General features: G+C 48.1%; 2 protein-coding genes and 1 long non-coding RNA gene across 7 annotated transcripts in view; 1 reads left to right on the forward strand and 2 right to left on the reverse strand.

The window, feature by feature from the left end:
- Positions 1-1,155, reverse strand: part of ZNF592 (zinc finger protein 592) — a 38,514-nt gene extending 37,359 nt beyond the window's left edge. Inside the window, exon 1 of one of the 2 annotated variants that reach the window (XM_080397164.1) lies at positions 958-1,155. The gene's annotated coding sequence lies outside the window, so the exon portion shown is untranslated. The remainder of the gene's footprint in view (positions 1-957) is intronic. The other variant, XM_080397165.1, reaches the window with a different exon arrangement.
- LOC308067787 lies at positions 2-21,634 on the forward strand. Its single transcript, XR_013929725.1, has 2 exons — positions 2-788; positions 1,704-21,634. It is a non-coding gene; the product is annotated as an uncharacterized lncRNA (long non-coding RNA).
- The window catches only part of LOC308067778 (mucosa-associated lymphoid tissue lymphoma translocation protein 1-like), a 31,709-nt gene continuing 24,167 nt past the window's right edge, over positions 19,697-27,238 (reverse strand). For all 4 annotated transcript variants that reach the window (XM_080397167.1, XM_080397166.1, XM_080397169.1 and 1 more), the window contains 2 exons: positions 23,579-23,704; positions 19,697-22,049 (listed from right to left, as the gene is read on the reverse strand). In XM_080397167.1, the coding sequence (XP_080253293.1) occupies positions 21,687-22,049; positions 23,579-23,704 (489 nt within the window). In that variant the 3' untranslated portion in view covers positions 19,697-21,686. The remainder of the gene's footprint in view (positions 22,050-23,578; positions 23,705-27,238) is intronic.

Raw genomic sequence — 27,238 nt, forward strand, 5'->3', positions numbered from 1 at the left:
AAAAGCACAAAACTGCAATTACACCAAGGTTAGACAGTAAAGGAAAAAAAAAAAAGCAATAATAGCAAATACTGATAAAACTGCACAGGAACGCTGAGGTACAGGGGGCAACATGTGCCGAGGAGCGCTCCCGGGGCGGCAGCAGCAGGCACCTGCAGAGGGGCGGCCGGCGGGCAGCGCTGCCCCGCCAGGGAGCGCCGGGCCCCGGCGGGGCCACAGGCGGGACGGAGGGGGTGCCCGCCATGGGGCGGCGGCGCGGGGGCTGCCAGGGCCCTGCCGAGGCTGCAGGAGCAGGGAACCCCCGGCGGGCGGGGGGAGTTAAACCGGAGGCTTCAAGCGGCCAGCGGGACCCCGCGTTTCAACACCCGTTAAAGTTTCCGCAGCCCCGTACGGCAACACGCCGCTTCCCGCCCCGGCGGCGCGAGCGGGTCCCGGGGGCGCGGGAGGTCACCCGGCCCGTGGCAGGGCCGCCGCCCCCCGCCTCGGCCCACGCCGTCCCCACGCGCGACCCACCCAAGACAAAGGCCCAGGGCCACCCGCCGCCCGCCGCCCCCCCGCTGCCCGGGCCCCGCCGCCCGCCGCCGCGCTGACAGCCCAGCCCCGCCGCCCCCGGCCGCACGTGGGCGAGCCCCGCCGAAGTTAGTTTGTGCCGGCGCCGCCTGACCAGGCCGGGCCGGGCCGGGCCGCCGCGGGGGCCGGGCCCGGCGGCCGGAGACAAGCCGGGGGGGAGAGGCCAGGCCCCGGCGGCGGGGGGAAGGCGACGGGAGCCCCGCGGGCCGGAAGAGCCGGTGCGGCGGGCGGGCGGGTGCGCGGGGCTCCGGCTGCCGGCGGCGGGGCCACCCGCCCTGCCCGCGGGGCGGCAGCACCCGCCCAGCCGGCAGGAGGGCGCGGGGAGGGCGGAGGGCGAGCGGGAGGGGCGGGCCTCGGCGCGGCCGGGCCCGACCGGGCGGCACTCACCCACACAGGCGGCTTCTCTGAGGGCCCCACCACCGCCGCTGGGGCCCCGCACAGGCCTCACCCCGCACCGGACACCAACGGCCGCAACATGGCGGCGGCGGGCGGGGCCGGGGGCGGGGCGGGGCCGGGCCGGGGCACGGCGGGCCGCCCCCATCCCCCGGCGGCGGGCTCACGGCGGCGCCGGGAGCCTCCGCTTCGGCCGGGGCCTCCCCGCCCTCCCCGCCCCACAGGGCCCCGGCCGCGGAGCCTGGCCAGCGGCAGGCCTAGGCGTGAGTCCCGGTGCCCGCCTCCCGCCGGGTGCGGCTCCTGCCGCCCTGGCAACCCCCGGGCCTGCCCTCGGGTGCCGCGCTTCTCCGTCTGTAACGGCCCCACCGAAACCTGCCTTCTGGGGCGGCGGCGCCGCTCGGCGCTTCTCTGTGTCTCTGAGCTCCTTCCCCACCGCGTCCCACCAGCATGTCGATGTGTGCGATGTGACCTGGCACACGGTTAGGCTGGCTGGCCTGGAGATCGTCACTGGCTGCTCATGACTGTGCGAATGGCGTTAGATTTGTGTGTCGTGTGTGTGCGTGTGAGTGTGGCTCTGTCTGTCTGTCTGTCTCCCTGGCATAGGTCATTAGTATTTCTCACCTGTCGATGCTACTTGGTCAGAGTCTTCCCTAGCTGATAAAATTCCCAGGTAGGCGCTATCAAGTACTACAGTTTTAAAAAAATCATTTGTGGTGGCTTGTGCTGAATATCTTCCACAGTCAGTGATGGATTTGGAAGCAGCAGTGAGGCCGTCCCTGGAGAGCCGCATCCTGCGCTGGGCTCACCTCTACAAGAAAGCCTGGAGAGCCCCCAGTGAGGGCCACAAAGATCAAGAAGGGACTGGAGCATCTCACGTCTGAGGCAAGGCTCTGTGTGCTGTGACTGCCCATCCATCCTGGGGAATAGAAGGCTCAGGGGAATCTCATCAATGTCTGCAGATACCCGAAGGGATGGTGCAAAGAGGACAGAACCAGGCTTTTTTCAGTGGTGCCCAGTGCTAGGACCAGAGGCCATGAGCACAAACTCAAATGCAGGAGGTTCCTTCTGAACACCAGGAAACAATTTCCTCCGTGTGAGGGCAACTAAGCACTTGCACAGGTTGCCCAGGGAGGTTGTGGAGCCTCCATCCTTGGAGGTGTTCAAAAGCCATCTGGATTTCCTGGGCCCCCAGCTGTAGGTGGCCCTGCTTGAGCTTGGACCAGATGACCTCTGGAGGTCTCTTCCAACCTCAACCACTCTGTGATGCTGTGAAGCATTTTATGTTCAGGTGTGAATATGTCACCCTCTCATGGTAATGAAAGACAAGTATTCCTTGAGTTTGTCTTTCCTGTGACATCACATTGTTACCAACTAAACCTGGTAGTGGGCTTACAGCATTGTTCATACTGTATTTGTTTCTCAGCTGGTTAAATAATTTTTTTCCCTTGTCATCAGTCCCATGGGCAAATTATGTCTTCTTTTCTTTATTGGCACTCATAGCTTCACTTCCTTCATTTTTTAATTGGTGTCATCACCTTTCTCCTTTTGGAGATGATCAAAAAAAGCGCAAAGGAAGTCAAGAAGAGGGAACACTTTCAATATCACAACTGTTAGCTGTATTTTTAGTACGTCTCTATGAAAAACTGTTCAGGAGCTGTAAGTCATATCTAGTAAGAGAGCTGACATTTCTTACGCAATTTATAAAGATCTGCCACAGTCCTGAACAAGTTATGGCCTGCAGGAAAGCCACTGTGATTTGAAGGATTGTTCTAATTAAGAACTGCAACACCAATTGGGAATTTAGCCCTATCCCAGATGGCCAGGAGGAGAGGGAGCCCCAGACTGGCCGGGTGGGAAGGTCCCTTCCATTCCCCTCTTCAAGACAGCAAAGAGACAAAGAGGACTAAGGAGAATCTATATTCTTCTGTGCAATCTAAAAATCAGATTTCTTTTTTTATTTTTAGTCCAATGTGGGAACTTGACAAATCTGGAAATAAAAAAATTTATAATTTTTTTTGGGTGTACATTTGTCCCTTTAGGCTTGTTTCATGATCTGAGCTAAAGGTTTCGATGTGGAAGAGATAAAAGCTGTGGATCTGAAAGAGATGCTGTTACAAAGCAGCCCTCTGCACTCGAGATGTGCTGAGGCTGGAGCAGGAGCAGCACTGGTGGGAACCTCTGTGCCCTGGTGACACCTTGGTGATGGAAGCCCCTGGATGAAATACTCTCAAGTGATGTCCAGCTGCATCTGAGATCTTCACTTTTAATTCTTCCTCCTGCTTGGGGTTGTTGGTGCTTGCTTTTTAGCTGGGGGAAACTGGTTCTTCCCAGGTGCTCGCTATGTCAGAGGGTGTATGTAGGTAGGCAATCTGGCAAGTACAGTGAGACCCATTTTATTTATACATAATAAACGTAATAAAGTCTTGAGTGCTCATGCCTAGGCAACTGTCAGTTTTCAAATCAACGATTAATTTGTTTTTGTCAGAGCTCGGTGTTATAGAGAATTATGTTGAGCTGGCTGCAAAACTTGTGCGTTACAAAGCTATAATTAGTGTTTCAGAAACTTTGGGGAAGGTTTATTATTGGCAGGGTGAGAATGAATCTCCCAACACAAACATTCCTCTAAGCTAACAGCGTAGCCTTTGGCGTTATCTACAAAAAAAAAAAAAAATAAAATCAGTGTAACTTAAATCAGGGTAATTAATTACACATATGTCATATGTATACATTTAAAACCATTTACGCCTTTCACTCTGGCTTTTTGGTCTCCCTGACTCCCTGGGCATACTCTCTGCATTGCCCCAAACATACTTTCCCCCCCCTTTTTGCTTCTTGATACACATGCCAACAAGATGACACATCTCTTCAACAGGGATCCCTCTGTACAACAGTGATCAGGAGTCAGGAGTCATGGTACTCGCTTGCAGTGATGGAGACCTGACCTTAAGAATTCCTGTGTCAAATCAAAGAGAACAAACCCATGTATTCCAGTGAGTTTGGGAGTAGGAATAAGAACCCTAACTTGGCAAAATCCTGTTAGAGAAGAACTGTTTCATGCCCTACCATGCTTTTGATTCCCATTTAGTGGAGTTGGACATGTGACGAGATAGATGTGATTTCTTGCAGGGAGGCTGTACTCAAAGCCTGCCGAAATGGCAAGGATGCACATTTCCCATATCGGCTTTCACTAGCGCAATAGCAAACCCATTTTACTACTCAACTAGAAAACTGTAAGAATAACTTCCAGACGGTCAGTCAGTTTTCTTCACCCACGAGAACTGCATGCTCCAGTGCAGCACAGACATGTTCCAAGGACTGGGCAGGCAAGGACCCTTTGCACAATCCTCTGCGCCAACAGCAGAGATAGTGCAAAGTCCTGGGCTTCATATTGCTTTGCCTGAGTAGCATGGATGCAACCGCTTGCAGAGCTCTCCACCTGACTGCTGAACACAAGCTGGGCTCGCAGTGACCCCCTTCTTCTAGAGCTAGCTCCAGATGGGCTCACTGCCATGCTCCAGGCATGCTCCATGGCACGCTCCATGGCAAGATGGCCTTCTCAGGATGGTTCTCCTGCTGTAGCAGTGTTTCATGTGTCTGCAGCTCTGGGCCTGGCCTCAGGACTGGGGTGGCTGGGGGACACCATGGTTTCCCCATATGTTTCCCAGGGTGACAAGACTGGCTTGAGCTGTTCTTGCCTTTGAGCCTCCAGTTGCCCTGTGCATTGGCAGCAGGACTGCTCTGTGAATCAGAGAGAACTAGTTCAGGCTTCATAAACCTCTCTGGGGAAGAAACTAAACTTCATGACTTCCCTCATCAGCTTACACGTAGTCCCACAAGCAGCTGTGTGAGCAAAAATGAAGACTGGAGTAGTTGGCTTCCAGGTGGGAGCCAGCCAGAGGGAAAGCTGCTGTGGCAGAAAGACCAGAAGCATCAAGACACAGCCCACATTGCTCCTGGAAACGCTCCTGAACTTCGCTAGAAAATGTAACCAAAGCTTGAGAAAACTGCAAGGAGAATAATTCTATGAGGGTTCTTAACCAAAGCTTGAGAAAACTGCAAGGAGAATAATTCTATGAGGGTTCTCTCTCCTAAACTGCCTGTTGCACCCTCCAAGCAATTTCAGTGCAGTTGTACCTTGAAAAGCCTCACCAAGATTGCTTTGCACATCGATGAAAAGAGAGATAGTCATGTAGATGCCAGGGCAAGGCTGGTCTGTGTTGCAGGCATAACTGATTGATGAGAGGGACATTGTGGGCTTGGTGGTAGCTGTTGTGTAGTCCCATAGTTTGACCAACACGCTGAACTGCAACAGGGCGGTCCAGTGTAGGCAGGCTCAGCCCCAGACTGGGCTTTCTGCATAAAGCCTTTTTTTCTTCAATTAGTTTTTCCAATTAAACTTAATAGTAAAATGTTTATGTCAGAGACATCTCAGAAACCCTAACAGTCTGCACTTTCACTCCATCCTTACTATTTCAAGATGAATTTGTTGGGGAAGCAGAGCTTGTGTTCATATGTTACAATAGCCTTTGGTTATATTAAACTTTTTTTTTTTTCTCCAACAGGAGGAACAGGCAGTCAACACAACCGCATTTGAAGGTAAGGTAGGAAAGAAGAGGTGAGTAGATGAAATCGCACTGCATACAAACTATCTCACATAGCTAGGAGAGGCATTTAGGAGAATATATGAATATGTTTCCAGGTCCCAAACAAGGACTGAGTTCAATGTAGCCCCAAAACAAGGTGCAGGATTTTTGCTTTCTGTGCAAATGCATTGATAATCTTAAAGTGAACCTGACACTTCTGGCATCATCCAGTTGCGAGAGAGTTTTCATATTTAAATGCTAAAACTGGAACCACATACAGAAGCAAATTTTAGCATTACAGTAAGAATAAAGTAGCTCAGGAATGAGGGCTTCTGGTGCACAGCCCCACTGACTGTGCCGTTTCTGCTCTGGCTCGTACATACTTGAGCACATGTCTTTTTGCACTTCTCGGCATTGAAATGGTCTCAGGCACTTTCCCAGGTGCTCACAGGAGACTCGCTCATCTTACCCCTGGGCAGTGGAAAGGTCGCCAGGGACTGTGAGGCATCTGAGCTACTTAATCTGCAGCTGGGCAGCAAGCTGGGCGGCTCCAGCCTGTGGTGGAGTGGCACATGTTGAGGCTCTATCCCACAGCCTGTGCTGAGGAGCACGGCCTGAGGAGCACAGCCAGATTTCAAACTGTACCCAGTTTGGGGCAGAGGCTTTTCTTCACAGCTAGGGACAAGAGGATAGCTAGCAACCAAAGGATTTTTCTTATTGCTTTCCAAACATTGTGAGTTCCTAGGAATCGCACACATGAAGCAAAACAATCCTCCGTGTTTGATCTCCACCCTGTCATAGTTTCTGGTTGGTTTGTTGAGAGTTGGGTTTTTTTCCTGGAAAGTATTAAAATCTTTTCACTCATTTGAAACTTTAAAACTCAGTGGGTTTTTTTCAGAATTGTATGTTACTATTTTCTCCCTCAGCACAACAGTAGGAAAACACAGCTGAACCTTTACACTGGAAAAGTTTATATGTGAATTCTCTTCATCACAGCATTGATCTCCAGGTATTTGTTATCACACCATTATTTAAGTTCACATGCTAAAATGGACTGTTCACTTTGCCAGGACAGCCTCCATCATATCAGGAAATACTAAATTGTTGTGCAACTAGTTTGGCTCACTTCACGCTTCTCCCAGGAAAACCCACAGCTTGACCACGCAGCCACGCCGACACTGGGGGTGAAGTGGATAAAGCTCAGCATTTGACTCCACTTTCTGGGAAGCAGGCCAGCTTCATGTCACCCTTTCACAACACTGGAATGACTGCATAGCCCTGCAGTGGCACAGAACACAGTTTGGCTCGCACGTTTGCACTAGGAGCTGGCCTTCAGCTGTGTGGTGCCCGGCTGTGTCTCCACAGAGCTCCCTGGAGGTGTGCTCCCAGGCACTCGGCTGCCTCTTGCTCCCTGGTTAGCCTTTCCACCAAGCTCTCAGTCAAAGGAAAGATCCACGTCTCAGAGAAACTGCTGAATTTTCAACCTGGTTTGGATTTTGGTAACATAAATGTCTTCATCTTTGTGTCTCATTATTTCAGATGTTAGGGCAGAGCCCCCCTACATCTGCTCGCTTCACTCACGTTTATGCAGCAGGGGGATAAATGTAGACAAGTTGCTGCAGGTGTAGCATATCTTGCTTTCTTCCTCAGCGCTCTACTTGTGCTGCCTGGCACATGCGTGCCTCTGCCTCCTGCATCGCCTCTGCCTCTTTCATTTCCTTTGCCTCTTGATTTACTTCTGCCTTCTGCATTGCCTCTGCTGCCTACATTGCCTCTCCCTCCTGCATCTCCTGTGCCTGCTGCACTGCCTCTCATTTCTACATTGCCTTTGGCTCCCGCATCACCTTTAGTTTCTGCATCATGTGTCCCACGTGAGGTGGCAGGGGCAGAGCCATTTCACTTTGGGGCAGCCCACACTGGTACCACATAGGACATAGTTCGATGCCCCTCCGTAGGCCTTACTGAGACAAAGCTGGAGAAGAAGGCTGGTATTAAGCAGCAGTACTTACTCCTCTGCAGAGGCCACAGCCTTCAGCAACATCTCTCAGTGCTGCAGCTTCTGAGGAGCAGTTTTAGATGCAAAACCTATTTCCTAAAAGTTGATCCTTCTTGCCAATGACTTTGTCTCCCTTCTTCTCCAGACCTTTGGCTTTTTATCCCTAGAAGGAGAAAGTCCTTGGGAATTTATACACCATATCTTTCCTTCCTCTCTCACCTTGCTTTGTCCTTAAATTCAAACCTGGCTTTAACTGAGACAACTGGTGGTGTGTCCTGTGTGTCCCAGAGGCTTTTGCTGCATTGTAAGACTGACCAGACAGAGCTGGTCTCCACTCTGCCCTTGATAATAAGGTGTCTTCACACTCGTATGTCCCTGGAAAGAAGAGCTAGCTCTGAAACCCAGAATCAGGCTGTAACTGAGGAGCTGCAGCCCGTACGCTGGCACAGGCAGTGCTGTCAGCAGGGTGTGTAGCTTTCTGGCTCCCAAATCCTGTCCCCATGGGCAGGGTCTGCAAAGCAGAGGTTTCTTAGGCTTGTGTCTGTTGGCAAATTTGGGCTACAAGTCAACAAAAAAAGTGATGGTTCTGGCACCAAAAGGCATTAATTTGTTTATTGTTCAGTTTAACAGCAGGAGCTATCTCATCTGATTACTTTTACACACAGGTGACTGAGGTGTGGAGAAAGAAAAAAAATGATGCTATGTATCAGGAGACAGCATCTCATAAGAGCTGCAGGACAACGAATACTTTTTGTTCAAACCAAGCTTTGGGATAAATATGAAGAAAGATAGGAAACTATAAGGGGCTGTCACAAACAGGCTTTTCAGGAAAAAAAAGGAAACAATTGCAAGATTTGTTAAGGAGAAAATTATTTTTATGCGTCAAAAACACCAGGTACTGTGATGGTAAGAAAGCACTGTACTAGCACAGTCAAAAGTAATCTGAAACATAGTAGGCCTCCTCTGACCCCATCAACTGTGGATATTAGAATATTTACATGTTCTTTTTTATCCTGTTAGACATTCATTAGGCCCTCAGTTACGCTGTGCTGTCAATCAGGATGCTAAGTGATGGGCTGTGGTTGCTCAGATGTGTCAGTGAAAGACGTTTAAGTATAAGACAAACAAATGCCTCTGGCCTTCAAGAAACAATTTTGCAAAGGTTGAACTCGTATTGACTCATACCAGCGCAGCAGAGTGATGTGCTAAGTGCTCTTTCTGCAGCCTACCAGGAAGCAGAAGCGCTTCCTGTGAGAGAAAATAGTGGAGAGGAGCCAGGAATGAATAAGCAGCCTTATTGCATTGTGGATTAAAAAATCTCTTCCTATGAAAAGGCTGAGCAGATCTCATTACAGCCTTGATGAAGACAAAGAGTAAGATGATGTGGCAGACAGGTTAAAATAACCTACAGCTTTTGGGTAGGAAGGAAACGAGCAATAAAGGAATTGGCTGGTGTGGGAGGCAGCAGGTTTCTTTTCTTCTCCTAGAGCATCTTACCATGTCACATTGCTAGAGGTAGTGGGCTGCAGGGGTTTCTGGTGGACGTCCCTTCCATTCCTGTATCCCCTTTCCCCAGGGCAATGCTGCCAAAGCTGGACAGAGTCCTTTCTGAGGATTAGCATGTTGCTTTCTAATGGCACTGTTATTGCCATCACCTACAACCCCCCAACGTTAAGGTGCTTTTCAAAGAGAGGGTTCAATCTTGAAGATCCTGTGTTCAGGATCAGCACCTGCACAGCATGCCCGAAACACGCTTCCACTCAGTGCATGGTGTCATGGGTCTGAAGTGGATGGTGGTCTCTTTTCAGACCTAGGCTTCTGCATTTCTCTTCAGTGGCCGCCAGCCTTCCCAGGGCAGGGAACAGGAGCTCTACAGACAGGCTTAGACACTGGCTTTGGAGCTCAGCCCTGCAGAGTCAGGGCCAGCAGAGAAGGATGCACATCACACAAGTGCTTCAGGAAGAGCTGCTGCGCTTCTGCCAGCTGCCATGGGACCCTGTGTGTCTGAAACAGTCCTTTTGGTCTAGCCACCTAAACTACCTGAAGGAAACCACCGGAATGTGCTGGGGGTTCGCAACACTTTTCCTTATTTCCTGTTGGAGGAGCTGAGGTGGGTTGACTGGGCTAATGTCAAAGGGAAGAGCATTAAACAGACTCTTGTTTTGTCTCACTAAGTGATAAGCAGCCATCACCTGAGGAACTCCAAAGCCTGATAGACACAGCAAGCAGATGGAAGGATCTATTTTATACTTTCTGTAAATCTTCCCTTCTGCCCAAGATCCTTCTATTTTTCCATCCAGATTGATCGTACTTTTCAGCATGCTTCTTGGTGTTCTCCACTGCATCCTCAACAGGACTGTCCCAAATCAGTGCCAAGACCAGACCTGCCAGATGAGTTCTCACTTTTTGTGTGAAGCTATTAGCTTTGGCATTTCCATTTCACAAGCAGCAGATGCTTCACTCAAGGGCTACATGCACAAAAGTGCTGAAGACACACGTGTACTCAAAGTTCACTGAAATCTGAGCCCAGGCTGGGGCTGCTCCCTGCACACAGTCCTTCTCCAGGCAGTGGGCAGAGGAGCTTGGTCCATGGTTGCAGCTGCAGGTCATCTTGCTGCTTCTTGTGATTTTGGTCACCAGGGTGGGTCTACAGTGTCCCTCTGGCTTGCAGGAGAGGGACCCTACGGGTGCCTGACCCATTGCAGCCAGTGTCCTGGGGAGCCCCTTCAGCAATGCTGATGTGATGGGTGAGGGCAGATGGGCACCCATAAGACTGCAGTATTGGGAAGGAATCCAGTGGCTCTGTTATGCCAGCAGTATGCACTGACAAAGATGATCCCAAAGCTGGAAATGTGTTAGTAGTTGTCCTGGTTTTGGCTGCAACAGGGTTAAATTTCTTCTTGTAGCTGGTGCAGCACTGTGTTTGGGATTTGGTGTGAGACCAATGCTGATAGCACACCAATGGGTTTGGTTGTTGCTGGGTAATGTTTACACCAAGTCAAGGACATTTCAGTTTCTCAGGACCTGCCAGCAAGAGGGCTGGAGGGGCACAGGGAATTGGGAGGGTACACAGCCAGGGCAGCTGACGCAAACCAGCCAAAGAGGCATTCCATACCATGTGACATCATGCCAAGTGTATAAACTTGGGGAAGTTGGCTGGGGCCTGGGGATTGTTCCTCAGAGACTGGCTGGGCATCAGTCAGCGGGTGGTGGGCAGTCATGTTGTGCATCAGTTGTTTTCTTTTCTCCCTTCCCTTTGGATTTCATTCCTATTCCCCTCTCCTTTTCATTATAACTGTTACTATTATTATTGTTCTTTTGGGTTTATTTTATTTCAATTATTAAATTGTTCTTATCTCAGTCCTTGAGTTTTAAAATCCTTTCTGATTCTCCTCCCCATCCCTCTGAGTGAGGGGAAGTGAGGGAATGGCTGTGTGGTACTTAGCTACCGCTGGGGTTAAACCACAACAGTAATTAAATTTCAGATTTTCTCTGATTAACATGGATGCCAGGGAGACTCTTTTGAAAGATATAGAAAGCAAAAAGATGAGAGTAACTCAGCAGCAGTGGGACTTTGGAGAACAGTATAGTGAATGAAGGTATCATAGTGAATGAAGGTATCAGTTTCACAGCAGTGATCGTGGTCTAAGGCTATTTCTTGGCAAGGGTTGTAGAGAGTGCATGGATCTCATTAGACCAGCTGCTGCTGTTGGGGGGGCAGGGGAAGAGGCTCCCTTGTTGAACCTCCACTGCTCTTCCCATACCACCTTTGCCTGAAAGCTCTCCAGAAAAACATTACACAAATGCCACTTTCATAAAAAAAGCAACAATTCTCTGAAGTCTTTTCCCTCTTCACCCTTCAAATGCTACCAAAGCAATCATCCAAAACAAGCTCACAGGGAGTGCGCCAAGCTTGAGCACTACATGCAAATCCTGTCCTGCAGACATAGCTGAGATCTCTGCCCATCATGGTGTGATCAAACTACACTGTGTGCATGTCACACTGGGAAATCCTCCAGTCTGGGAGTATTCAAACAGTCTCACTGAAACTAGGTGAGAAAACCAAACCTACTACATGAATTTGCATAGCCAACATGCCTGAGAGCCCCCCCCCCCCCCCCGTCAGCAATGAGAGTACTGTCCTCCTAAAGCAGCTGCTCTGCACTCTCGGATCTCTCAGGCATGATTATCCAGGGAGATCTACAAAATAACTTCAAAAAAGAGAATTATAACTTTGAGTAACAAGATTTGTAATTCATGTCTCCAGCAAGCACCAGGGCTGCATCACCTTCCTCTGCCCGTGCTCTTTGCTAAATGCTTTTGCATTCAACAGGCAGCAAAAACTGTCTTCTCTTTTTGTCTCTCCATTAGCTGAGAGAGATACAATCCCAGCTGTCCTAGCTAACATGCCCCTCTGCTCACTGGGAACCACCTCTCATTCCTCTCAAATTACTCCATCTATTAACACAATCAAGCTATGCTTAGAAGAATCATTCCCAAGATACCATTTCCCTCTCTGGTTCATAAATGGATCTTCTTTAGGAAAAATATGAATCCCCATCCTACTACTAGGGGAAGCCCCCAAGGTATCTGCACACACACCCATCCTCTGTCACCAATGGGGCAAATGACCCAGGACAATGTGAAGCATCAGCAGGGAGAAGCGTCCTTGCATTGGCCACATTTCTGGTTTTATCTTTTCCTCGTCAAAAACAAACTTCAGGAAAGCATGAAAAGGCAGAAGACAGAAGCTAAACAGAATTTCACAGCAATTTTTATAGACTCCCAGAAGGACTTAGGGTGGAAGGACACCCTGGAGGTCCCCAGGTCAACCTCCTGTTTGAAGCAAGACTGCCCACAGACCTTGTTCAGGCCACTCTCAGTGCATTCTTTCAATATATAAATGGGGCTTATAAGAAAGATGAGGAAGTTTTTTACCTGGGCCTGTAGTGACTAGGCAGGGGGCAATGGTTTTAAACTGAAAGAGGACAGACTGAGACTGGATACAAGGAAGAAATTTTTTACAATGATCGTGGTGAGACATGGGAAGAGGTTGCCCAGAGAAGCTGTGCATGCCCCACCACTGGAAATGTTCAAGATCAGGTTTGATGGGGCTTTGAGTAACCTGGTGTAGTGAAAGATGTCCATGTCCATGTCAGGGGGTCGAATTAGATGACCTTTACAAGGTCCCTTCAAACACAAACCATTCTGTGATTCCATGATTTTGATGCCTAGGGCGTTTGTGACCCTAATGCTCCTGACAATGCCAGCTGAAAAAAAATGAATTTATGAGTCCTCATGGAGGCAGGGATGTGGTGGGTGTTCCTCACTGAGAACCAAATCTTTACCAATGTTTCTGGTGTTAGACAGACCACCTTGGTGCTCTGCTTTTCTCTGAAAAGCAGAGAGGTTATCAGGCCATCATAAGCCCGCTGTACAACACTGGGGCTGTTTCGGGGCACAAGGGAATGACTTAGCAAAAATCAAAAGCCTGGGCAAAAAATCAATAACAACCAAAAATTAGAAAAAAACATGCTTTTGGAAGCATCTTCCCGGAGAACAAAGCAAGTGAAGCACCACAGTTATTTCTGTAGCTTTCTCTGGCTCATGAACTACACTTCTTACTCAGCCCGTCACTTCTGCACCGTGCAGTGATGGTTTGTCTAGACTGAAGGCTACAAACAGGGACCATGCCACACAACTTGCTCATCACAAGAACTGAGTGCGCTCATGCACGCATCCTGGCACAGACTCGCAGATAGATGCCTCAAAGAAAGGAAACCGGAAGACAAAGCCCCAGAGGTGCACTACTGCACACCAGCCAGGGCCACTGCTGCACAGATGTGTTGCGGGAGCATGTTGGACCAGTGTGTGCATGCTCCCTGACACTCATACTGCAAAATGCAGAAGGGCACATACCTACAAGTACCAAGACATACGTACCAAATCCTTGCCAGACTCCCAGAGCTCTCCGCCACACCAGATCTCCTCCAGATCTCTACTACGACAGCACAGATACATTTATATTCCCCAGAAAGTTTCCCCCCAAAGGCAGCCCAAGGACTCCACGAGTGAGCACCTGAGAAGATGCAGATCCCTCAGATACCTGGAGATAAAAGCAGTCATTAAAAAGGCATAAACAAAGGGCATCATGGTTGTTTTGCGACATCTCCAGACTTGAGAGGAGGCTGAAATAACCTTTACATAATCCCATTAGCATTTCCAGTGAAAACAATGGCATTTTAGGAGGCATAACAATGTATTTTCTTATCATCCAGAAATGTCAAAGGTATTTATCTGATTTAATATATTATAATTGATATTAAGCAACATAGAAGAATAAGGGAAGCAGGCAGGACATGGCTGCAGTGACACAGCAGAAGCTGCCTTCTACTTTTCCAGTAATGTATCTGTCATTCAGTGGGCTGGGCAGCAGCCAGGTCTGGGAGCAACACCCCTTTTCTATTGACTCTACAGAAAACAGGACTTTCTGTCTTGCCACGCTGTGGTAAGGGCCCCAGATGCAGAGGCAGGCTCCCCCACGCTCGCAAGGTTGCCACTTAACACTGTTGCACTGCCACATCCCTGCAGGAGCCGACACTAACTGCTGCAGCCCCACAGAGGGACATGCAGCCATGCTCTCCGTGATGATGCCTTTGCATTCAGAATGGTAGCAGGTCGGGACCAGCACCCCTTCTCTGGGTCCACAACCTGCCCCACCTTATGGCCCTGTGATCAGGTAGGGACAAGCTGTTGGCCCAAGGGACTTGTGGTCCAATGTTTCAGTGGGTGCCCCACTGGTGCACAGGGTCTGTGACCACGCAGCACTTGGGTAAGTATCTCATATTTCTCATCTCTGGTAGGGAATGGAAATTAGGAGGTTATTCTTTGCTGAAACATTCTGGAAAGTCATAGCTGAAATCTCTCACTTGTCTCTTCCATCTGTTTATTTTTACCACTTAATAACACGTCTGTCTCATCAACTATTCCTGACACCATGGCAAGAAAATCCAACTCAGTGAAGACAGCTTTATCAAAGAGACATTAGCTACTCATCACTGTGTGACACAGCGTCAGTTCTTGTGTGTACGAAGTCTGGTCTGTAGTTTCAAAGGGTGTCTTCCATCTCTTTGAGGAGGTGGTATGGCCAATATATTTGAAATTGTTGAGTATTATGCAAAAGGTTACCCAAACTGTGAAGATAAGCAACTTCAAGCACTTCAAGGATTCTCATTTGTTTGGCGATACACTTTTTCTCTTCACTGCCACATGATGTACCTAATTTCAAGTGATTAGTAACAATGGCAAAGCAGTCATTGAAATAATCTTTGACAGAGGAAAAAATTCTGGGGCCATATAAAGAGCCTGTGCTGTCCATAATTTCTCACCATTGATAAAGTCCTCGTCTGCAGGTTTCACCATGACACCAAACCTGCTTCTGTCTGCTGTCCAAAGAGGCATCCCAGCTCTCTGCAGAGGAGTAGCTTGCCTGAAGGCAGGTCAGCGGTGTTTATCTCCTTTTTGATTTGAGCAATCTTGGGTTTATTGTCTTTGCAGTGGATGGCTTCATTCACTCATTCCCAGTTTCATTACTGAACAATCCACTTGTTGGGGAAGCCTGGAAGAGGAAGAACTGAAGCTGAAACATCTTACATTTGCAAATCAACTGTTTTACCACCTTTCCCTTATTTTCTAGACCTGCCATAGTTTTTGTTTTTAGAAGTTTTGCAACCAGCTGAGCTGAACCAATGTCCTCATTTGCTTTCTGGACAGGGAGCAGAGATATTTCACTGAAACAGAGTCTTGCATCTCCCAGTTTGCTTGCTGCTCGGAATCACTCAGAACACGTATACTCTCTTGGGCATATATTCTGGTAGCAGAATCACAGAAGTGTTGGTTAGAAGGGACCTAGTCCAACCTCCTATTCAAGGCAGGATGACTGCCAACATTAGGAGGGAGGAGAGCACAGCCGTGGGTGTTTCCATGTGCAAAGCATGATGGATAAAGGCCATCTGTGACACACTGCCTTTTGATAGCACCACCTGGATTTAACAATTCTAGACCTCCTTACTAGTCCTGAGTCTGGTATCTTCAATTACCATCTTGCGCATGGTCCTGTTACGCTTACAGGAAGTAGACTGCCACTACTTGGTATTTCAGAAGTGATCCTCAGCTGATGACCAAATGAGTGCATTTTAGAAAAAAAAAAAAAAAAAAGCAACTTCTCTATTAGATCAGTTCAAGGGATCATCCTATTCAATCCTTGCCTACGAGAAAGGTAGCACAGCTGCTAAAGACCATGATAACCTGCCCTTTGGGAAGCTCCTTCCTTCCCTGGCAAGGAATGGCCAGCAAATGTCTTTAGGATGTCTTCTGCCTATATGAGAAGCTACTTCCAAAACCCAGGGAAAGAGAACCGAAACAGCACTCTTGAGTCTTGCAGTTTCCCTGTATGTCCCTCTGTACATTCTACTATACTGTGCGCATCCTTTCCGCAAGGTGCCATCCAGGCCCAGACCGATTTGGTTGCCTGCTGTCCTGAGATCAACCTGAGAAAATTCTCAAGGTTGCAGGGTTTCCAATGCTCCAATGGTCAGAAAGGTCAGGAAACAGCATGAGAAAATTTCAGCTCATCAGTCTGACAACTATAAGCAACAGCAAACAGCATCTATAGTAGGAAGTGTCAAGCAAGTGTACCTACTAGACAGCACCACTAGCTCTGCCCTGCAATGCAAAGTAGGAAATAATCTGGCAGGTTCTACAATAGTTATTACAGACATCTCTATCAAGTGGAAAATAAAGAGAACCTACCAGTTTCTAAAGAGTAAATTCACTCTTATGTGATGGAGAAGGATTTATTCCAAAAAGCTGGAGGGAGGTAAGTGAGCTGGTAAGTGAAACAGCCTCCACATTGACCCTTTTTTCCCCAGAAGCAATTCCTTCAATGAAGTTCTGCCTTAGCCAGCATCCCAGGTGTGTTGTGACACTGCTGCACCACAGATGTTTCATGAGCCCATCTAAGGCTTTCCTCAAGATCGCTCAAAGAGAGGACACACCTCTGGGATACTCCTTCAGCTCTGACCTCAACCAGACCTGCACGGTAGGCAGCATAACCCCCAGAAAGCAAATGACAAGCTGCTGCTTTGCATGGAGGGGGCATTTTCCACTCTGTTGAGGCTGCTTCATTAAATCCACACAGGATCCAGCGGTCTCACCCACACACCACCCTGTAAGGTATGCTTATTACCTTCACTTTATGCCGACAACATGTGCCACCCATTTTTCTGTAATCTACCCAAGTTACAGCCCAGTTTACAGAGCAACTCGGTCATCTGGGCTAATCCAGCCAGCTATAAACTCATTACCAACCACCCAAATATCACTGTTTTTTACCAGATAAGGTGCAGAACTCAATGGCTGGCTGGTATGGCTGGGATGAAAGTTTGTTGTTTCTGTATTCACTAGTCTGACTGTGGTGAGAGATGACCCAGGAGGTGGTGGAGGACTTTCTGTCCCTCTGTTGCACGCCTGAGAAAGGTAATGAATAAAACATGTCTTTGCACTACAGAGGATGGAAATGTGCATAGGTACCCACCATCAGGCTCCAGTCCTCCTCTTCTGTACCAACACCTTTGTTGGGTCCAATAGGAGGCAGCTCTTGCCCAGAGACAGCAGGGATGGCTCAGTGCCCAACACGAAGCTGTATGAACCAAGAAACACCCCGTGTTCTGCCTTGCCTCCATGATGCTTCTTGGAGACATGGGAATGGCACGTGGCACTAATGCCCCAGTAATTGCATCTGAAACACCCACAGTGACATGCAGATGCCTCAGCTACTCAAAGGTGCCAGGAAGATCCTTTTGGCTTGAGAGCACACTTTGGTGTCATCTGCCTTCATAGCTGTGTTCCTACCTGGCATGAGATATGAACCCATTGCTTCCACTGCCCTTTTATCCCTAACTTGCAGGTTTACTTGCATGACCAATTCTTTTGACGCAGAAAGAGCTGCCTTATGCTTATCCATCTCTTTGATTGAGACTGGAGAGTGGCTGATCTGGGACAGATCTACCCCTTGCTTGCTTTGGTCACAAAAAAGCCAGCTGAAAACAAATTTTAAGGAATCTGCTGCCAACAGAAGGGTGCCGGGCTCAGGTCATATGCCATTGTACATATAACATGCTTCTTCACCATGTGCTGGGCCAGCAATTTTCCAGTAACTAAATAAAACAGACAGAAATGGCATTTCCCTGATTTTCACTACATTGTTTTCCCAGTCCTTTTGGGCACACTTGCCTTGTTTTGTAAGGAACTGCCAAACATCAGCAAACGAGCAGAGAACTGCATCCCAAACAAACTCTATAGCAGAAGAACACATGAGGCTGTTGACCCAGGTCCTTCCCTTCAACACATCTACATTAGCAGAGAGGAAAAAAAGGGCATCTATCTGAAAAAATTATTGCACATTTTACAGGAGTTGCTGTTTTCATCAGATTAATTAATGTTTTAAAGCTTTAGTTCACTTGGTGATTCTCTAACAGCAGACCTGGGCAAAGGGAAAGCAGCAGTAACTACGTAAATGCTGAACAGCTGTTTGCAGCCTCTGGGCACAGACTGTCCCAGAAACAGTAGGAAGCAGAGGACAGGAGCTGTGGTTATGAAGGAATAAGTGAATGTATGGAGGCAGAGAAGGAATGTAAATTGGAGCAGATTTCTTGGTCCCACTTTGCCTGCAGTTGTGCATCTAATGAAGGAGTCCCAGCCTTTAATGGGTTTTGTAGTCCTGGGAGAAGCAAACCAAGTAATGAACTGGTTTTCTTACTAAAGGTAGTACAAAGACTACACACAGGGAGTTCACCCATACCGCCCAGCCACAGGATCTGTCCAGGCTATGACCCTGCAAAGAAACGCAATGGGATAGCGTAAGATTTCCAGATTTTTAAGTTTGGAGATATCATCTGCTACTTCAGAAAATGCATGGAAAAGCATGGAAATCTACTAAAAATCAGTGGGGACAGAGGAATAACCTGAAATGACATAGAAAGATGGGTGGCATACACATTGTCAGGTGAGAAAGGGAAGCAGTACGAATGGCTGCTTGTTGTGGTGTCAGTGCCGTGACAAAGGGGAAGCCAGAGAGATATGGCAGCAAGAGGTGAAGTCAGGTCACACAGAGGTGAGGGGAAAGCAGTGTTGTCCAGGAGCCAGGATGGATGGAAGAAGCTGCAATGAAGAGAGAAACCGAGCATTGAGTGGACAAAGGCTGCTGGGACTACTGGGCCACAGGCATGCTGGGCAGAGCAGAGTAGGAAATGCTGGTGCATTGCACAGAGGTGGCTGCTCCTTCCTTCCTATCTGCTTCAGGCTTGCCGCAGGGAGCCTATGAAGCCCAAGGACTACGGCTGCAAGTTGGGAAGGCTGCAGATTGGGAAGAATGTGGTCAAGAGAAGCGCAGTAATCTTGGATGAGTCGTCTGCCCTCGACGCTGGGAGAGAGAAACACAGATTCAAGGGCAAATTTACTGGCACTGAACGGTTATACCACCACAGGGGAGTTTGGATTTCACATGTAAGGCAGGGGGCTGAAGGCAGACACAGCTTCACCCCCTCCTACAATGAACCCAGCCAGTGGCTGGGTAGCAGGCTGTGATGGCCAGAGGCCCAGGGCACACTCAAACTCCACCTTTGCAATTCAGTTTTGCAAGTGCTTGTGTTCTCAGTGATAATACAGTCTCTGAGGTGCACAGAAACATGGTGGTAGCCCTAGGCTTGGCTGCAGGGTCTCCTTGAAGGAGCAGGACAGCTGATGACAGGGACAAGTCCTGTGGCTGGCACTGGGATGGGAGGCTTCCTAAGTTTGACCCAGCCACCTGAGAGCCACGCTTTCCAAAGGAGACTGCTAATTCACAATGAATCCTGACATTATTTTATCTACATGTTTCACCTGACACTATTTAATCCTATCTAGTATCATTTGATCCACCTTCTAAATCCAAACTTCAATATGACATTACTTAAAAAAAGGAATAATCTTCACACATTAGAGCCTGGAAGTTAGAGTTCAAAGCATAAAAACCCATTAGGTCAGTATTAAGTTACACCCTGGTCATCAGAGGGAAAAACTAAGGCAGTTAACTCAGAGCCACATGAAACTTGCATTCAAAGACACCAACAGTGTTTTATTCAGACAAAATAAACAGCCTTGCTTTGAATGAGATTATCATTCATATGAGATGACATTTGCCATGATTATGCGAGCCAGAAACACATCTTGCCCCAACAGTATAGGACGGTGTAAATCATCCTCATAGAGGCAACAACTCTCAGCTCCTCCCAAATGCCATCACAGCCATTCCCACTGCCCTGTCTTAAGTTTCTGCTGGTGTTGAGTTGATCTTCGGCTCTCCCTTCCACTATTATTTTCTGATTTAGTTTCTCTATCAGTCCATCTTATTTAAGCTACATCCTGTAATTTTAAAAATCTTTTTTTAGCTTTACATTTTTTCCTAGGAGACTTTCTAGACTTGAGCCAGATGGGGCCCCCCTCTTCTTTCTCTTGGCTCTACTCACTGTAAGGAGAATAAAAGCCTCCTCTGTTCTCTTTGGACAGGTTTCCAGCACTTATAGGACAGTTTATCTGGAAGGAACATTTCATATTTTTCCATGCGGCAACAGATACCATAGATGGGAGATGCAAGTATCTTCACTGCTAAAGAACAAAAACTCAGAAAATGCCCTCTCCATCCCTCTTTTAGACCAAGATGGAAGACAGACTTTGGGCACTCTCCTTGCCCCACCATCCTTGACCTCTCAAGAAGTCTTTGATCTCCAAGCACTTTCTTCCACAAGACCACAACGGCCTGAAGGGACCTCGTGGCAGTCTCTGGTCCAGCACCCTGTCAGCTTGGATCAGTTCATCAGCACCTTCTCCAGTCCAGAGTGACCTGTCACCCAAGGATGGAGATCCCATACTTTGTTGGGGTCAGTGGCTTCTATTGAACTATTTGACCACCCTCCCAGTCCCTTGCTGAGCAATTACCTGAAGCAATGATGAAACCTTTATCAAACAAGTATTAGAGAAGCAGGCAGGGAGGGGACTATGCCCACATGGTTGTCCTTTAGCTCCTGCCCACCTGTGGCTCCCTCTGGACAGCTGGTTGTCCCTGAAAGGTAGTGCTTGAGGTTGCCCACAGTGAATGTACCCACATTGTGAACGCCACAAAGACAGGCACTCACTTTGAAAAACAATTTTCACAATAACTTTTTTGAGGTTCTTTACCTTCCATCCTGGTCTTTCCATCTCTCACATGTAGGAAATTCTGCATCTGACAGGAACTCAGAACCACACAAGACTCAACATGCTTTAATGCCCCTATGTACCACTAGAAGGGGCACACGTAAGTACACCTGCCTGGTGGCTACTACTTATGGAAAACCAGCCTTCACTGTAAACACACACTTGATGGAACATCTGACCTTCCTTTTCCTGGCAAGCAATTGTCTTGCCCCAGGTATAAATACATTCTTTAGAAATACATAAATGCATAACTTAAAAACTGCTTTGACACAGGCAGGACTCATAAGGAAAGAAAACCATGCTGCAGTCCCAGGGGAGAACTTGTACATTCACAGCTCCATCTGGATCCCTTGGTCAAACCTTGTGTCCCTTGCACAAGTGCAATGAGAATCAGCAGTTGTAGCTGGGTTTGGAGGCTGTGTCACTGCTGTAGCACAGGTCTGTAGTGTTTATAGGTTTCATGTTTAATGCTGTTAGGTTCACTTTCAGGTAAAGTCTAATTGCAGAAAGTATCAGCCGGTGCCCTTGACTTTAAGTGATACTGGGTTTTGCCTGGCAGTGTTATGACTTGTCAAGTGGCCCCGTCCTCCACCAGACACGACAATGACTCCTTGCTGATTCCTGCTGCTCCCATGGGACAAGGGTTATTTCCAGTGGGCTTCAGACCCCGCACACCACAGGGTGCAGATGGGAGAAGCCTTTCCAAAAAAAGCAGCCTTGGCCTCATTTGGATAGGGTGATCACTGAGGCTGGAAAGCAGCTGGTGGATTTTGTTGTATTTAGCCTTCAAATAACTGTTGCCTCTATTAAAAACAGCAGTTCCCAAGGCTGGCCATGTTCACCAGCAGGAGTCAAGGGTAGTCCTGCCCTGGGCCAGCCCGGAGCAGTGCTGAGCAGAGCTCACTGAGGTCGTTCTCGTCGTTCTCCTCTGGCTCACCACTGGAGTTGGAGGGGTTGCTGCTGGGCAAGCTGTGGCCAGAGCCTGTCCTCAGAGATGCTTTCCCCTTTGGGTCCCCACTCAGCGCCGACACAACCTGGAGGCACATGCTGCCTGTGCAAGCAGGAGTTGTCTGGTAGTTTGGCTGGGAGTAATTCCTCTGGCTGAAAAACTGCCCTAGCAGAGACTTCTGGAGGGTTGTTTGCAGGCTTTCACAAGTCCTCTGTTTTGTGCTCAGCTGAGTGTAATGCAAATCCAACTGCAGGACCACGTCTGTCTGGAAGGGGAGAACAAAGGACACAAAGTGAATCAGAGACAGACTTGAAGCAGAGCTTTTTCTCTGTTGCCACTGTCAACAAAACTGAGACTCTGCTGGCTGTCCTGTAGGCTCACAGCCCCATGCTGTGGCATGATGCAGCAATGCTACTGCCAGAGAAAATGAGCAGTTGCATACACTTGATGACATTTGTGAACCTCAACCATGGTTTATGGATTTTAAGAGTTCTCCTAAAATCAGGCCACCTAACTTGAGAACTCATTAGCCCAGTTCAGGGCACTGTCACTGAGAGCATCACTCCCAGGACACTGGCACAGGGGAGCAGATGGGGAGAGGGACTGCACACGGGCAAGCTGCACCCACACAAGGAACAGCATGATGTTCATCCCAGCCAGGGCATGGGGCTGCTGCACACACAGGAGGAAAGTATGCAAGGGAAGGAATATGAACCACTTAACACACACATCACACAGTAAAAGCCAATAGTTTTCAACAGCAGTGCTCCATAGGGATCCATTTGCAGCCTAGCACTATTTTAGATTTTTATAAAGGATGGTGAAGAAATCGGAAAATAACCATATTCATGGCAGCCAAATCCCTGAATGTGAACCCCCAACACAGCACTGTGCCTGAGATGCCGGGCTGTGCAAAGTAGGGAGATGTATAATGAAGCAAGAAAAAAAAAATTAGCAGGCAGTGCAGTGTCCAGATCTCATGTCTGCACTTAAAAGCAATGCTGAATGCTTGGGAAGGGTTCAGAAAAGAGCTCCAGGAACAATCAAGGACTGGAAGAGCTGCCATATGCTGAGACATGTCATGCACTCAGCAAACAGAGCTTGTTGTAGGCAGATCCAGGCAGCAGCTCAAGAGCAACATTCGGTGTGAGCTTGTGTGGAACAGAGCAGATAAGCTGGCAAAATCCAATGGCTGAGTGTTGGAGAAGGGAAAAAAAAAACCAAAATGAGAAACAAGGTGCACACTGCTATTTTTGGAGAGATAATCTGCTGGAAGAGATGAGCTAGGGGACTAACAATTCTGCCTCTCTCATGGTATTTAAGTAGTTCAAGGGTCTTTTTAAGTATGCCAAAGATGCATAGCTTGGATTCAGGCTTGATAGTGTCACCCTGACAGCAGGGGATAAACTCTCCCACTGCTTTAGATCCACTGCTTAGATGGCCAGCCCATGAGCCCATCTCTCAGGCAAGCACACAGACTAGCAAGACATTCTTAATCTTAAATATTTGGGCCGGTCTAATCTCCCCTAGGCTGACAGAGGCAAAGAACAGCCCCCTGGCCAGGCAGCACAGAAAAACAGAGTAAACCAAGATAAAGAGGATGGCTTTTGTGCCTTGAAGGTCAACAAGTTCATCTAACATCAATCTGGATGTTACACCAACACAAGCATGCCAAGCACCTTCCACATGGAATCAAGAGACAGTCAAGAGGGGCACATCCAGCTAGAGCCAGCAGGGATGGGGAGTACCAGGGTGCAGGTGAACCACAGAGATTTGCACCTGGCAGCTCCCTACCTGGATCTTCTGTAGTCCACAGAGCTGGAAGACACAGTCCAGCTCCTCTCGCTTGTACACAGAGGCGAGGAGAGACTCCACTTGGTCCAGGTGACTCTCTTTCAGGATGGCTGTGTGGTCCATCTCCTGGGTCAGGAAAACAAAGAGGAAACAAGGAAATTTCAGCATCAGGCATGGAGGTACAACTGCCCATCAAACGTGCTGCTTCTCTGCACACAGCAGTGCCTGGGGCTAGGCTGTGCCCTTGGCACTTTGGCTAATGGAAATGCTGCATACACTAATGGAAATACTACAGAGTGCAAGTAACAGAAATACAGAGATTTTACACACTCGCCTTGTGCATATCAATGGGAAGACCTAACTAAACATCCCTTGAGCATGTTTGCCAGGAAAACTGTGGTATAATGGGATTTCCACCAGAGCATATAGCAGCAACAGCTGGTATCACAGCCACCTGTAGACTAAGCAGTGTGTCAAGGAGGACGTTTTCCAAGAGCACAGTTGGAGGAAGCTCTGAGTTGTGCTGGGTGCTGAGTTAGTGCTTCACCATCTACAGAACTGGCAATTCTTGCTGAATTACTCAAACTTATCCAAAACAGTGAGGAAAGCCAGAAAGGATCTTGCACAAGTCTCAGAGCTCTTGTTTACAACCTTGGCACAGTTTTCTGCCCTGACTTTGTTGCACCAGCTGTCATGGCCTTTGACCGGAACTGCTACCCTACTCATTTCCCATCCCATGCTTACACTACTGCTTATTCCCACACACGTGCAGTAACTTGCATCAGCCTTGACCTCAGTTGCATCTCCTTCTAGAATCTAACCCTGTCTTTCAACACCTTGCAGAGATTCCCGGAGTTACAGCATCTGTGTATTTAATAAGTGCATGCTATGGTGCATCACTGAGGTCATTAATGACAAGTAAAAACCAAACCCACAGCCCTGGTTTTTCAAAAGAAACAATGCATTCAATCACCCTCAGAGTAGGGAAGTTCTCAGTTTTAAGTGGAATTTCCTGCATTTCAGTTTGTGCCCATGGCCTCTGGTTTTGCCACTGGGCACCACTGAGAAGAGCCAGGCTCTGTCTTCTTTGCATCCTCCCTGCAGGTTTTTATATAAATTGATGAGATCCTCCTGAGCCTTCTCTTCTCCAGGCTGAACAGTCCCAGCTCTCAGCTTTTCTTCTTTTCAGTCTCTTCATTACCTTTGTGGTTCTTCACTGGGCTCTCTCCAGTATGTTCATGTCTCTCTTGTACTAAGGAGCCCAGAACTGGACATGGCTCTGCCGATGCGGCCTCACCAGGGCTGAGCAGAGGGGACAGATCACCTCCCTCAGCTTGCTGGCAGCTCTCCTCCAAATGCAGCCCAGGATCCCATTTGCTTTCTTCACTGTGCAGGCAGCAATACATTGCTGGCTTATGGTCAGCATAGCATCTATGATGTCTGCCACCACCCCCAGGGCCTTTTCTGCTAAGTTGATTTCTAGCCTCTTGACCCGCAGCTGTGCCTATATATGGGGTTATTCCTTCTCAGATACAGGACTTTACATTTCCCCTTGTTGAACTCTAAGATTCCTGCTGGCCCATTTCTCCAGCCTGCCCATGTCCCTCTGGATGTCAGCACAACCCCCTGGTGCATCAGCTGTTCCTACCAGTTTTGCATGAGCAGCAAACTTGCTGAGGGGATGCTCTGCCCCATCATCCAGATCAATCTTTAATGAAGATGTAAACCAGTATTGGTCCTACTACTGATGCCTGGGGCTCCCCACTATTGGCATCTATCTAGACTTCATGCCACTGATCACAGCCTTTTGAGTCTGGCAGCTGAGCCAGTTTTCAATCCACTTCATCTACTTATCTAGTCTGGTACCTCATCACCTGGTCTATGAGGATATTACAGGAGAAAGTATCAAAAGCCTTGCTAAATCAAAATAAACAATATCCACTGCTCTCCCCTCATTCACTGAGCTAGTAATTTCAATGCAGAAGGCTATCAGGTTATCAGGCAGAGCCTCTCCTTTGGCGACTGCTCCCAATAATCTTCTTGTCCTTGCTATGTTTGTAAAGGGCTTCAGGGATTATTGGCTCTATCACCTTCCCAGGGATCAAGGTGAAGTTGATCTGTCTGTAGTTGCCCAAATCTTTGCTCTTGCCCTTCTCAAAGGCAGGAGTGAGACTGGCTTTCTCCCAGGCATCAGGAAGACCACCATGAACTGATGTAGAATGGCCTTACAGTCTCATCACCATCTCTGTCAACACTCATGGGTGCACCCTGTCAGGTCCCATGAATCTGTGAATGTCCAGTTTGTTTAAGCACTCCATGAACTGGTCCTCTTCCACCAACTGTAAGTCTACCTTGCTCCAGACCTTCCCCTTAGTGTCAGGGTTCTGGGAGCCCTGAAGGCTGGTCTGATTAGTAAAGACAGAGGTGATGAAAGCATTGAGTATCTCAAACTTTTCCATGCCCTGCATCACCAGGGACCCTATCCCATTTAGCAGTGGGCTCATATTTCCTCTTGCTTTTCCTTTGCCAATATACTTGTAGAAGCCCCTCTTGTTGCCACCAGATTCCGTTCCAGATGGGCTTTGGCTTTCCTAACCCCACGTCTATGTGCTTGAACCACATCTCTATAGTCTTCCTATGTCATCTACCCTTGCTTTCACCTCTTGCACACCTCCTTTTCATGCATGAGCTTAGTTAGGAGTCTCTGGCATATCCATGCAGGCCTCCTGCCACCTATGCTTGACTCCCTGATCATCAGGATCCTTGAAAATCCACCAGCTCTCCTGGACCTGTTGTCTCTCCAGGGCCACGTCCCACAGGAACACAGCTCTCCAGCCTAGTGACCTTCAAGACATTCACTTAGGTGAGGAGCTACCTAATCTTGAGGGATGAGTTAAAGCCCTGACACATAAGATTCAAAGCCCCTCAGCTGACAGTAACTCGTTATCCACAAGTATCCACACTCTGCTAAATTCCCTGCCTCAATAACCTCCTGTGCCAATGACTTCCACAAAGTAATTACAGTGCATGCAGGTAAGTATTCCCTTCCTTTAGTCTCCTTGATCATTTCTGGCTGTGTAGGAGTCAGGAAATGGAGAAGAGCTTTTTTCTAAACATTTTTTTAGCCAATTCATAATTATTTATAAATGTTTTCCCATGGTGGACTGCATTTTTTAATAAAGATGATGCCCAAAGTTTTGGCTGGCCCAGAGTTTCTGATATTCTACATAAACTGGGGAAAGTGTGACTGGAGAGGCCATTAGGTCAATCAGCTCCAGATCAAGTGACTTGAAAACAAGGAGATCCAACAGAGTTTTTTAAAAGTAAGCACTTAAACAGCACAGAGCAAAAAAAAAAAAATGGGAAAGTTTTAGCTCTCAGTATCATTCCTTTCTACAGGTGTCCTACAGCAGCCTCTCTCACTGAAGACTGCGCTTGTCAAGTAAAAAATGCAAGCCAGGCATGACACAAGATGGGAGAGAACACTACCTCTGGACAACGAAAGAAAATTGATCAATGATAGAAAATTCCACAACAATTATCTCTGGCAAGCCCAGGCTCTCTGCTTAAGTCACTTTGATAAGCAGAATGTGGCAAATGGTGGGAAAACTACGATTTCCTCAGCCAAATGTCTCCCTGGGTTCCTTCCCCAGGGCTTGT

The sequence above is a fragment of the Falco punctatus genome, assembly GCF_963210335.1.
Source record: "Falco punctatus genome assembly, chromosome: 7".
Classification (NCBI taxonomy): domain Eukaryota; kingdom Metazoa; phylum Chordata; class Aves; order Falconiformes; family Falconidae; genus Falco; species Falco punctatus.